General features: G+C 44.6%; 1 protein-coding gene across 1 annotated transcript in view; it reads left to right on the forward strand.

Moving 5' to 3' along the window:
- TG (thyroglobulin) overlaps positions 1-13,788 on the forward strand; it is a 275,160-nt gene that overhangs the window by 142,201 nt on the left and 119,171 nt on the right. Inside the window, exons 36-39 of the mRNA XM_064384611.1 lie at positions 2,625-2,759; positions 4,659-4,823; positions 11,155-11,374; positions 12,963-13,053. Coding sequence (XP_064240681.1) covers positions 2,625-2,759; positions 4,659-4,823; positions 11,155-11,374; positions 12,963-13,053 — 611 coding nt within the window. The remainder of the gene's footprint in view (positions 1-2,624; positions 2,760-4,658; positions 4,824-11,154; positions 11,375-12,962; positions 13,054-13,788) is intronic.

Genomic DNA, 13,788 nt, shown 5'->3' on the forward strand with positions numbered 1-13,788 from the left:
CAGCATCTCTTGCAGTCAAGCCAGGCCCCAAGTTCAGGAAGACGCAGCTCCTGAGTCTCTGTCCACTGCTCCAGGACAGAGTATGGGGGTTTACCTTCCTCTTGATGGGCCTGCATGAAACTGGTTTTGTTATTTGGCAACTTCTCTGGATGAATCTTTTCTCTCTCATTTTTCCTTTCTTGTTTTTATGTTAAAAAGTATAGACATGTTATAGACTAAATGTTGCATCCTCCTCAAATTTACGTTGCAACTCTAGCTTCCAAAGGGATGTTATAAGAAGGTGGGGCCTTTGGGAGCTCATCAGGATGTGGAGCCCTCATGAGGGTATCGGTGCCCTCCTAAGAAGAGGCAACAGAGGGCTTGCTTGCTCTCTTTGATCTCTGCCATGTGAGGATACAGCAAGAAGATGGCTATCCATCAACCAGAAAGAGGGCCCCAGCAAGAATCCAATCATGCTGGCACTCTGCTTTCAAACTTCCAGCCTCCAGAACTGTGAGAAATGAATGTTTGTTGTTTAAGCCACTCAGCCTATGTATTCTGTTATTGCAGCCCGAGCCAACCAAAACACAGCACTGGGTTGTTTTGCTGCTTTATTTACCAGTCTAATTGTAGTGAACCCCCCACCAGTGTGCTGGATGTCAAAGACAGGTTTAAGATAAAAATTATAAGCTTCCCTGTATAGCTAAGAGCATGATGTTATCAAAGGCAAAGACTCTTTTATACCCGGGGATAATGTTCTGGAAAAGGTGCTCGGCTGCATAGGAAACTCAGGTGGGACAGAAGGAGCATTGACTTAGAGCCAAGATGTCTGACTCAGTTCTGGCCTAGTTAATTTCCAGCTCCGTGTTCTGAAAAACGTCATATAACTTCTCTGAGTTTCTGACTCCTTATTTGTGAAAGAGGCACTAGAGCGCCTACTCAACCCCTTATTTGGGTGCTATCAGGATCAAATGTGACGATGAAGTGAATATGGTTTGTAAACTTTAAAGTGCTGTGCTTCAGATCACCATAGTGTTCTGTGAACACAAGGTAAATGATACCAAATATTTATTAAAGGACACACTTCTGTGGTCTTCTGGGAAAAATAAGCAAGAAAACATGAAAATAAGCAAGAAAGTGTGTGTATGACACACACACACACACACACACACACACACACACAGATTTTCTTTATTAACCATCACTGATGCTCCCACTGAACATAGTGTGTGTATGATACAGAGAGAGAGAGATTTTATTAATGATCAGTGATGCTCCCACTGAACATCTCTCTGGGCGTGTTCTGGAATCGGCATTTCCGAATGATTATGGAAGCCTATCTTGGGAGGCAGCCTTTCAGCCTCTTCAGTGTTATTTATGGAAGTATGATACATCTGTTGACCTAGATTCACAGTCCTTCCTCTCAGTGGAATCATAAGCCCACAGTTCAGGGTCACCCTCACTTGGTCTGGCTCTAGGCGTGGCCTTTGCACCAGTTGGGACAAGCTCATGCGGGCCTCCTCACCTTGCCCAAGCCATCTCTGTGGCTGCTACACCACTGCTACACCAGTGCCTCCCTCCTGCATGCTGAGACAGCCACGTCCTATGTATGGGACTGGGGAGGCATTACCAGAGAGCAGTTGAAGCACACGAGCTTCACTAGATACAAAGGCAGCTCCAATCCTGTTTCATTGTATAGGAACAGTGCACTCACAGGCAGGCCATTTTAACTTCTTGTGTCTTATTTTCTTCATCTTTAAGGGAAGATGCCTTAGCTGGGGTTTCCGAGAAGCAGACTCTCACATGGAGATTTGCAAGAAGCTTGGTGCAGTGCACTTGGGATGTAGAAGGAAATGAGGGGCAGCATTGGCCAGAGGAAGATGAACTTTGATGCAAATAAAATGATGGCCCCACTGGTCTTCCAGTGAGCTCTGAAGCTAGGCTGTCCCTTCAGATTTGTTTCATTTTGAAGCTGGGGGTCTCAACCTCTGTTTACCCACATGGACAATGTTGGGATACAGGCTGTCACTGGGGAAGGGGAGGCAGTTTTCTTGGATCAAAGGGAATTCCTGGAGAGAGACTCAGTTGGGAGCTGCCAACCATCAGCTTAACAACAGTTGGGGAAATGAGAGCCTTGGTCCTGCAGGGGGGTCTCAGTCCTGTAGGAGGTCTGGGTAGCACCCCACAGTGCCCCTACAGAGAGCAACTGATAGCAACTGATGTAGTATCTGTGAAAACCTGAGCATAGTACCACATGATCAACCTGATATGTCTGTTAGTATCATTATTACCTCATATTATTCTAACTGTTGCTTTCTAACAATTATATCATGATGTTTTTCTTTTCTTCTCAGCTTCTCTCCCTTTGCACTATGAGCTGCTTAATAGAAACAGCCATGCTTTCTGTTTGTTTCATTTCATTTTCAACCTTTGTTTTCCTAGGCTTGAGCACAGAGTTTGGCTTATAAAGAACTTAATAAATAGTTGTAGATGGAAAGACAGATCAAGGTGTAGGATTGCACCCGAATGGAGACCACAAGGAGGATGCTCCTGAGGCTGCCTTCGAGGATACTGGGTATACACTGCTGTCTTCATTACTCACCAGGTGACAACTGTGTGTGACCATCCCTTGCTTTCTCTCCTAGTCTCTCTGGACTCGTGGCAGTCCCTGGCCCTCTCTTCAGTGGTTGTTGATCCATCCATTAGGAACTTTGATGTTGCTCATGTCAGCACTGCTGCCACCAGCAATTTCTCTGCTGTCCGAGACCTCTGTTTGTCAGGTAAAAAGAGTTTCCAACCCCCAGGTAAGGTGGGACAAAGCCTCACACAAGTGCTGCTCAAGATTCTCACCTTAGATAAGCACATGAGATACCACGATAACCTAGGGTGCTTGGAAGTAAGGGATTAACCTGGGGAAGAAGACCTGGGTGAGGTCTCCTCATTCCCCCTCAGGGCAGCCAAGGTGTCCAAGGGAATATGCCAGCCAGAAGATGAGGGACATAAACCCAGGTCAGAGGAAGATTAGAAGAAGGCTCTAGTGGGCTAGTCTGAGGCAGAAAAGATGCACATGTACAGCAGCTCTGGCAGCTGACCTCGGATAGCTGGTGGGCTGTTGTGATGAGGAGGAAGTACACTTGTCTGGCCTATGGGTTACAGCTAAGAGCTATTGTTTTGGTAAAACTCAAATTTCCAGAGATATTTTTTTCTTTCTTTTTTCTTTTTCTTTTTTTGAGACAGATTCTTGCTCTGTCACCCAGGCTGGAGTGCACTGGTACGATCTCTGCTCACTACAACCTCCGCCTCCTGGGTTCAAGCAATTCTCCTGCCTCAGCCTTCCAAGTAGCTGGGACTACAGGCATACACCACCATGCCTGGCTAAGTTTTGTATTTTTGGTAGAGACGAGGTTTCACCATATTGGCCAGGCTGATCTCGAACTCCTGACCTTATGATCTGCCCGCCTTGGCCTCCCAAAGTGCTGGGATTACAGGCATAAGCCACCACCCCCAGCCTCCAGAGACATTTTACAATGCAGTTTGAAGAACTTTTTAAATAGGCAAAGCTGTCCACAGATGCGTAATTCCTTTAGAGAGTTTTTGGTCATTGTTGATATTTAAACAAAAGCTAGGTAACCACTTGATGGGAATGTTCAACAAAGAATTTTAGCTTCTGAAAGAGGCCGAGATCAGATAACATTTATACCCTTCCCAAGATTCTAACCCCCTCTGAGGTTCTATGAATTCCACGAATCTCCTTCTCTACAAGGTTGTATAATAATATGCACAAAGCGATGCTTATCTTGCAGATTGGACCACCATGTACAGATATGCAGGTTATGCACTGCACACCTCTGGGTGGTACAATTCACAGAAATTGCACTATAAATAGGGCTGTTAGGTTGTCAACATCTGACCAATCAAATGAAGCAGCACTTTTTCAGAACTGTTTTCAGGACTGAATGTCATATAGTTTAAATTGTCCAGTGCAGAACTTGACATGCATGGGAAAGGGCATGGTCCCTGGTGGAACAGTGGGTATGCTGCTAGCTGAGGAGGCACTGAAGGACAGGAGAGGGAGACAGAGCTGAAGACAAAGTCTAGAGTGTGGAGAGCCTTGTTTGAGATTATTTAATCCTTAAGCCCATGGGGAGCCGTGGAGATATATTAAGCAGGGAAATAACAAGAGCACATTTTTAAATTAAATAAACAAAAAAGACCTTAATCCTGTGTGAAAGGTAGATTGATGAGAGGGTTGGGTTTCCCATTGCTACCATTTTATTTCCATCCCCTGGCACAGTGCCTAGGATTTATTATAGTGCTCAAATAAATGAGTGATTGCATGACTGATGGATGGATGGATGGATTCATGGATTCATGGTGTCATGGTTGCATGATTAAATGAAATGATACATGGATGGAAGGGTGGATGAGTGGATGGTTGGATGGCTATATGGATGAATTCATGAATGTGTGATTGGATGAAAGGATAGATGGATGGAAGGGTGGATGGATGAATGGATGGAAAGATGGATTGATTCATGGATGCATGATTGAATAGAAAAATGGATGAATGGAAGGGTGGATGAGTGGATGGGTGGATGGATGATTGATAATTAGATGGATGCCTGAGTGAAGTAACATCTCTGAGGCCCAAGCATCACTCTTCCCCCTCTTCTCTGTAGAATGTTCCCAACATGACGCCTGTCTCACCACGACTCTGCAGACCCAACCTGGGGCTGTGAGATGTATGTTCTATGCTGATACCCAAAGCTGCACACATAGTCTGCAGGGCCAGTACTGCCGACTTCTGCTTCGTGAAGAGGCCACCCACATCTACCGGAAACCAGGTAAGCCCAGTCCTCAGCCTTTGCAGCCATCCTGGGAAACTGGGTCTGGCTCAGAGGAACTATTTAAGCACATGGTGACTTGGAGGACAGTGGCTTTTGTTAGCCAAAGTTCTGGGCTAGGTGCAGTCACTTTCAGTGAACTAAAGGAAAGTAGAAAAAATTCCTATTCCTGTATCATTTTTATTCATTTATTTCTTTGAGTTACAGAAGTCATCTTGGTTTTGAAGAGTTTCTTAGTAATATAATTAAAGAGCCCACTTTTTATTATGGTTTTGTAGTTTAGAGAGTTCTTTCACAGACCTCATCTCATTTGGTCCTCACACTAATCCTGTGTGGTGACAGGCTAAGGGCTTTATCCCTGTCTTAGATATCAGAAGGCTGTAGCCCAGAGCATTTAAATTCCTTCTGTGTTTTCACACAGCTAGTGATGATAGAGCTGGAACTTGGAGCCGGATCACCTAGCTCAAGATGCAAAGCTGCGCAGCCTAACTATTGCATCATAAACACTTTGGAGAGGGAAGCTGTTCCTGGCTGAGTTTAGTTTTAGAACATGTGTCAGATACTGTGTTGGTGCTGGGGATCCAGGCAAGGCAAGGGGGAGCATCCATAAATCCATCACTGAGGAAGACTGCTAAGAGCTGTAGAACAGGAAACAGGGGCTGGGCATCTAGGGGAACCCCCACTAGACATGTTTATTGGATGAAATTAAGGACTGTTAACTTGTTGGCTACATCTGCCATCTTTTCTTCTAGAGCAAGGTTCTACAACCATACTTTTCTGTTTCTACTAATCAACTGCTATTGTAGCATGAATGCAGCAATAAACAACATGTAAGCCAGTAGACGTGACTGCGTTCTGATAAAACTTTACTGAAAAAACCAAGTAGCAGCAGATTTGGCCCCATGCTGTCCTAGAGCATTGACAGTTCTTTGGTTCTGTCTTGATGCCAGAGATATCCTCCTCTTCTGCCCACTCCTCAACCTTAGCCTTCAGACCACAAGAGTGTCTTCCAGACCTGAGAGTGCTTTGATTCCTATGTGATGAGATATTAGGCCCCCAGTTGAAAGTCTTGTCCTCAATTTATCTGGACATTCATATCATTTAGTCAAGCTATGTAGATTTTTTTTCTGAGACAGAGTCTCACTCTGTCACCCAGGCTGGAGTGCAGTTGCATAATCTTGGCTCACTGCAACCTCTGCCTCCTGGGTTCAAGTGATTCTCATGCCTCACTGGGACTACAAGTGCATACCATGATGACCAGCTAATTTTTGTATTTTTAGTAGAGACAGGGTTTTGCCATGTTGGCCAGGCTGGCCTTGAACTCCCAGCCTCAAGGGATCCACCCACCTCGGCCTCCCGAAGTGCTGAGATTATAGATTTTAATAGTATATTTCAGAATAGTGTAGCCAATCTGTGTGGTAGTTCTGCTGAAAAATGCCTTAACATCGAGGTTTGAGTTCTGTAAAACACAAATTAGACTGCTTCTCTATGACTTCAGTGTGACTAAAATTCAATTTGAAATGCTCACTTCCAAAAGAAGATGTGTGCACATATGCATCTACAGGTATCTTGACTTTCATACAGACATTATTTGTTTACAGCTAATACACATGGCCACAGATAATTTTCTTAACCCAGGTAGTCATGTGGCCTCTGTGGGTATCCTGGAGAGAATCTGCCATTTCTGGAAAAGAATTTGAAAGAGAGAACTTCAGGTCTAACATTTTTCCCATATTTAATCTCATTGAGTTTGGGATTCACTGGCCAGCCTCTAAGGGAAGACTGAATACCACTGCCCATGGGAATGCATTCCCCCGAAATTCTTCAGCCTTGATGTTTGTTCTGGCTTTGTTCCCGCCTTCGGGTGATGCCACGTACATAAAATGTGGCTGTTTCCTGCATAGCAGAATGAGGTTCCATCACTTCAGCAGCCACGGTCCTGAGTGCTTGCCTGAGACCCCTTGATTTATGATGGTGACAGGAAGTTTGGCGAGGAGGAACTGTGGGGGTGACATCAGCCATGATTTGTGATTGAGGCCAGATTAAAAAACAGCAACTATTCCTTCCAGCCTGAGTTTCCATTTTAAGTTCTAACTCATATTCCAATGTTTTTGCAACAGACAGGCTTCATTTGCTCTTTTAATTAATTAATTAATTAATTTGTTTGTTTGTTTGTAGAAAGTGATTTATTTAAAGAGAGAGAGAAAAGGAGAAGGTGGGAGAAACAAACAGCTAACTCTCACACTGAGTGAGAGAATCCAGAGAGATGGAATCCAGGAGAGAAAAGCAGCTTCTACACTGAGTGGAAGGGAATAGAGAGATGGAGTTTAGGAGGGGAAGACAGACTTCCACGAGAGAGCGTGGAAGGGGACCCCAGAGAGGATATCCAGGAGAGAGAAAGATGGCTTCCACGAAGGGAGTGTTCATGGAAGGGGACCCAAACATGGAGTCCCTGCTCTTTTTTTTTCTTCTTCTTTTTCTTTTTTTCTCTCCCTGTGTCCCCTAACCCCTGACAATTCCTTCCTCTTTTTTCTTCCACTCATTCATTCATTCATTTACTTATGTGTTGGACTCCTGCCATTTTTCAGGTACTGGAATGGATAGGCTTCTGCCTGTCTGCCTCTTGGTCTGTCTGCCTCCTCTCCCCACTCTCCTGTTTAGTCACTACTGCAATATATAAATATTTTTACAGAAGGAGCTTCAGAGAAAGCAGAAGCTTTGTCTTTCAATCAGCTGAGAGTGGAGTTGAGCAGACCAAACGTACATGTTAGAAAGAAGAGACTTCTCACACACACTTGAAGTATCTCTCCATGAGTGATTACTGCTTTTGAGTCCTGCGTGGCATCAGACAGCCCTGTCTTAAGTTCCTGAAAATAGTACTTGGCACTGAGCCTGGGCCCAACAAAAGTTTACTGAATCAATGAATGAATGAAAGAAAATGTCATCGTGGAAACAAAATAGGGCTACAGAGAAGCCGATGACTGTCACTGGTGATTAGCGTTGCATGGAGGGGGATGGGAGGCATGGCAGTCAGCACCGGTGTTGGCCTTGTGGACAAGGAGGGATTCGGACATAAACAAATGGGCGGGAAGACCTCGCATGCTGGGCACCCAGGGCACCCATTGGCACAGAGAGAGGCAAGCTCTGAACTGGCTCCAATCCTGTATGCATGGAGCGTGGTCGGAGTTGGGGGTCGAGAAAGGTGTGGCTTTGAATCCTACATCACCCTATGTTACCTGTGATCCTAGCAGGCCCTAGGCTTCTACCTTTACGTCTGTTTCCTCACTAATGAAATGTAAATGTGGGCCTACTTACCCTATACTGCAATTCTGAAATCCAAAAGTCCTAAAAGTTTTTTTTTTGGTAAGTTTGCAGCTAACTCATTTGATGGCAAAATCAAACCCGGGGTGGCTGAAGAAATTGTTTTTAAAAAAATTTATTTATTATACTTTAAGTTCGGGGATACATGTGCAGATTGTGCAGGTTTGTTACATAGGTATACTCATGCCATGGTGGTGCTTTGTTGCATTCATTGCCCCATCATCTACATTAGGTATTTCTCCTAATGCTATCCCTCCCCAATCCCCCCACTCCCTGCTATTCCTCCCTTAGCACCCCACCCCTCAGGCCCTGGTGTGTGATGATCCTCCTTGTGTCCAGTGTTCTCACTGTTCAACACCCACTTAGGAGTGAGAACATGCAGTGTTTGGTTTTCTGTTTTTGTGTCAGTTTGCTGAGAATGATGGTTTCCAGTTTTATCCATGTCCCTGCAATGGACATGAACTCATCCCTCATCCCTCTCAGGATGAATAGCCCACACATCTCATCACAGAAATGATGGTGGTATTTGAAGGTGGGACTGCACTCCAGGCCTCCCCAGGGGATTGGGTGTTGTTTGCTGTCTGCTTCTCTGTTCATTTTATATATGTGTGTATATATGTATATATATATTATTGTTGCATAGGTACATACATGGCAATGTGGTTTGCTACCTCCATCCCCCCATCACCTATATCTGGCATTTTTCCCCATGTTATCCCTCCCCAACCTACCTACCCTCTGCTGTCCCTCCCCTACCCACCCAACAGACCTCAGTGTGTGATGCTCCCCTCCCTGTGTCCATATATTCGCATTCTTCAACACCTGCCTATGAGTGAGAACATGTGTTTGATTTTCTGTTCTTGTGTCAGTTTGCTGGGAATGATGGTTTCCAGATTCATCCATGTCCTTACAAAGGACACGAACTCATAGTTTTTTATGGCTGCATAGTATTCCATGGTGTATATGTGCCACATTTTCCTTGTTCAGTCTATCATTGATGAGCATTTGGGTTGGTTCCAGGTCTTTGCTATTGTAAACAGTGCCACAATGAACATACGTTTGCATGTGTCTTTATAATAGAACAATTTATAATCCTTTGGATATATACCCAGTAATGGGATTGCTGGGTCAAATGGAATTTCTATTTCTAGGTCCTTGAGGAATTGCCACACTGTCTTCCACAATGGTTGAACTAATTTACACTCCCACCAACAGTGTAAAAGTGTTCCTATTTCTCGACATCCTCTCCAGCATCTGTTGTCTCCAGATTTTTTAATGATCACCATTCTAACTGGTGTGAGATGGTACCTCAATGTGGTTTTGACTTGCGTTTCTCTAATGACCAGTGATGATGAACTTTTTTTACTTTTTTTATATGTTTGTTGGCCTCATATATGTCTTCTTTTGAAAAGTGTCTGTTCATGTCCTTTGCCCACTTTTGAATGGGTTTGTTTGTTTTTTTCTTGTAAATCTGTTTTAGTTCTTTGTAGATTCTGGATATTAGCCCTCTGTCAGATGGGTAGATTGCAAAAATTTTTTTTCCATTCTGTTGGTTGCCAGTTCACTCTAATGCTTGTTTCTTTTGCTGTACAGAAGCTCTGGAGTTTAATTCGATCCCATTTGTCTATTTTGACTTTTGTTGCCAATGCTTTTGGTGTTTTAGTCATGAAGTCCTTGCCTATGCCTATGTCCTGAATGGTTTTGCCTAGGTTTTCTTCTAGGGTTTTCATGGTGTTACGTCTTAATGTTTAAGTCTTTAATCCATCTGGAGTTAATTTTAGTTTAAGGTGTCAGGAAGGGGTCCAGTTTCTGCTTTCTGCACATGGCTAGCCAGTTTTCCCAACCCCATTTATTAAACAGGGAATCCTTTCTTCATTGCTTGCTTTTGTCAGATTTGTTAAAGATCAGATGGTTGTAGATGTGTGGCATTGCCTCCGAGGCCTCTGTTCCTCTCCATTGGTTTATATCTCTGTTTTGGTACCAGTACCATTTTGTTTTGATTACTGTAGCCTTGTAGTATAGTTTGAAGTCAGGTAGCATGATGCCTCCAGCTTTGTTCTTTTTGCTTAGGATTGTCTTGGCTATGCGGGCTCTCTTTTGGTTCCATATGAAGTTTAAGGTGTTTTTTTTTTCCAGTTCTGTGAAGAAGGTCATAGGTAACTTGATGGGGATAGCATTGAATCTATGAATTACTTTGGGCAGTATGGCCATTTTCATGATATTAATTCTTCCTAACCATGAGCATGGAATGTTTTTTCCATCTGTTTGTGTCCTCTTATATTTCCTTGAACAGTAGTTTGTAGTTCTCCTTGAAGACGTCCTTTATATCTTTTGTTAGTTGTATTCCTAGGTATTTTATTCTCTTTGTGGCAGTTGTGAATGGCAGTTCATTCTTAATTTGGCTTTCTTTAAGTCTGTTATTGGTGTATAGTAATGCTTGTGATTTCTGCACATTGATTTTTTATCCTGAGACTGCTGAAGTTGCTTATCAGTTTCAGGAGATTTTGGGCTGAGATGATGGGGTCTTCTAAATATACAATCATGTTGTCTGCAAATACAGACAATTTGACTTTCTCTTTTCCTAATTGAATACGCTTTATTTCTTTTTCTTGCCTGATTGCTCTGGCTAGAACTTCCAATACTATGTTGAATAGGAGTGGTGAGAGAGGGCATCCTTGTCTAGTGCCATACTTCTCTGTTCTTTCAAAAGGCCCCAGGGTGCTGGTAAGGGGTCCTGGGCCTGGACCCATGCATAGAAGAGATTAGCATTGCATTCTGTACATTTTGGTGCCTAATAAAAATCAGCTTTCTTTGCTAATTTTTTTGTTTGTTTACTTTGAAAACCTGACTAGATTTAAGCTGTTAGGGGTCTGAATAAATGACTGACATTTTCAAGGTACAAAAAGCAGTGATTTTTCTTTTGCTGAAAGCACATTCAGAATGCCAGTGGAGAGAGCACTCACTGAGGCCTCTCCCCTTCCTCACCCCTTTCCTTTCCCTTTCCCAACAGGAATCTCTCTGCTCAGCTATGAGGCATCTGTACCTTCTGTGCCCATTGCCACCCATGGCCGACTGCTGGGCAGGTCCCAGGCTATCCAGATGGGCACCTCATGGAAGCAAGTGGACCAGTTCCTTGGAGTTCCATATGCTGCCCCGCCCCTGGCAGAGAGGCGCTTCCGGGCACCGGAGCCCTTGAACTGGACGGGGTCCTGGGATGCCAGCAAGCCAAGGTATGGGTTGAGTGGAGTGCCTGTTGGTAAATGCTCAGAGAAGCCTTATCTATTCTAATCTATCAAAGTGAGTCTCAATGGTAGAGCAGTGAATTTTGGATAAAGCAATGTATGGAGGATGGAATATATTGTCTAAGGTATTATTAAGTGCTATGGCAGATAAACTCCCAAGTATCAGTGGCTTAATGGTGTTTTGCTCATGTAAAGCCCATCTGGTGATGGAGGGGCCTGTGTGCTCTGCTCCATGCAGTGATTCAGGGACCCAGGCTGATGGAGGCTCTCCCTTCTTCAGCATGAATTTTCCAAGGTCCCCCTGGACATTGATCCAGGAAGAGAGGCTTTAATTGACAGGAGAGGTTCCCATGGGATAAACCTGGAAGCGGGGTTCACATATCACTTACACAGGTATTGCAGTGGCCAAGCTCAGCTTTCTGGCCACATCTGATCTTAATGAAGCTGGGAGATTCATTAAGAATCAGAACTGAAGGAAAAGTAAATGTACTAATGAAATTTTCTTCCACTAGGAACAAAATTACTAGTTTTTTTTTAAAGCACCCATCTTCTTTCCTCATCAAAAATTTCAGTTTTTCCTATCTTTTCCATGTGTATACCACTTTAAATAGCAAGCATATTAAAGAACAATATTGTGATTTTTTTTCTAATTAAAGCATACTCAGAGTACCTGTGAAAACAGCACTTATTACTGCTGCTCTTCTCCTCCCCACCTGAATCTCCTTCTCAACAGGTACCTACACTCAGGCAGCTGCACCCTCCATACTCATTACCCCCATGGCTGGCTGCTGAGCAGGTCCATGAGTCCATAACCAGATAGAGTGATGAGCTAGGAGGCTCTTGAAGTACTCCAGGAAAAGGATGATGAGGATGAGGACTTCAGCTAGGATGGTGGCAGTGGGAGTGCAGAGGCATGGATTTCCATCTGTTCCACCACTGGGAAACGAAAATAACAAATATTCATGAGTTAGAGTACCTTACCATGTTAGGATGTACCCATTTTGACAGATCAAGTGATGGAGGCACATAGGTTTTGAGTGGAGAGTGGTTGAGAGCTTGGGTCATTGTAGTCCAAGGCTAGTGAAGATTGGGTGATGAGTCACGTCACCCATTGGGTAGATGACCATTGCACTGCCATTAGGCATGGTCATGGCTTTAGTCTCAGTTCCTATACTGGGAGATGCTCAAACTGGCACTGTAGGACTCTGTACTGGTGAAGAGAGCAGGTAGGACACCCCCTCCAGAGGAGGGTCTACACTCTCGGAGCAAGGAAGGGGCAAGGTCCTGAGTGGCTTTCATTGTCTTCTTCTCTATCTCGAGCTGTTGCATTAGCAGCCTTCTCTAAGTTGGTGGATTGTCTCTGGGGGAATGTTCCTCCACAGACCAGTGGCCAGAGAGTGGTGGGCACTCTGCCGTTCCTTCCATTCACTGCCACTCCCATTTACTGAAGCTGCCTAATTTCTGCAGGGCTGGTGGGACGCCAGGCTTTGGAATGGGGTAGTGGGCTCTGACCATGGTGGCGGGTGGGGAGGGGTGATGGAGCATGTCTTGGAAGTCACCCATTCTGTATCTGCAGGGCCAGCTGCTGGCAGCCAGGCACCCGATCCATGTCTCCTGGAGTCAGTGAAGATTGCTTGTATCTCAATGTGTTCATCCCTCAGAATGTGGTGAGTTCAGAAGCACTTGCTGTGGTTGCCCTGAAGACTCTCCCACTAGAAATCCACTGTCCCCACAGTGTCCAGCACAGCCCAGTCTCCTCTTCTGTGGCCTGCCGAGCTGAGGTTAGGTGATTTGCCTAAGGTCATTCAGCCAGTGGGTGATCTACGGACTTGGTCAGTTGGTCCTCAGAGCTCGTGGCTAGAACCAGTGAGTGGTGACCATGAGTGTGTGCTTTTCCCATAGTGTCAGGAAGAAGACTGTGAAAGTGGTTTGCAGTTTAAAGAGCACTTTTTTATCTTTGATTTTATTCGTCTTCACATCAACTCCAGGAGAACAGATAGATGATAGATTGATCAATCCATCAATTGATAGAAAAATGTAGAGAGATAAATTTACCCTTATCTTAAAGGTGCAGACCTGGGGCTAAGAGAGGCTAAATGATGTACATAAGGACATTCAGTTGGGCAGAGTGGAGGCTCATCCCTGTCACCATGTTCCAAAGCCAGTGCTTTTTTCTCCTTAAGGCAGTTCCCAGTAAAAGAGAGTTTGGCTTTTTCTGCCTTGGGCCTTCTGGGCCCCATCCTGACCTTGGGAAAGGAGCAGTGATGCCTCAGCCCAGATGGGCAATACCTGCCTTCCAGGTGACAGGCCTTGCACAGGAGGGGCCAGCATCCTGGACACTTCCTGTGGCTGTCGTTGAGGCGGGAGCTGAGGACTGCCCCTCCTTTCTGTACCTTGCCCTT

Source organism: Aotus nancymaae, unplaced genomic scaffold, assembly GCF_030222135.1.
Source record: "Aotus nancymaae isolate 86718 unplaced genomic scaffold, 86718_ANA_hifiasm-v0.15.2.pri h1tg000036l, whole genome shotgun sequence".
NCBI classification, from domain to species: domain Eukaryota; kingdom Metazoa; phylum Chordata; class Mammalia; order Primates; family Aotidae; genus Aotus; species Aotus nancymaae.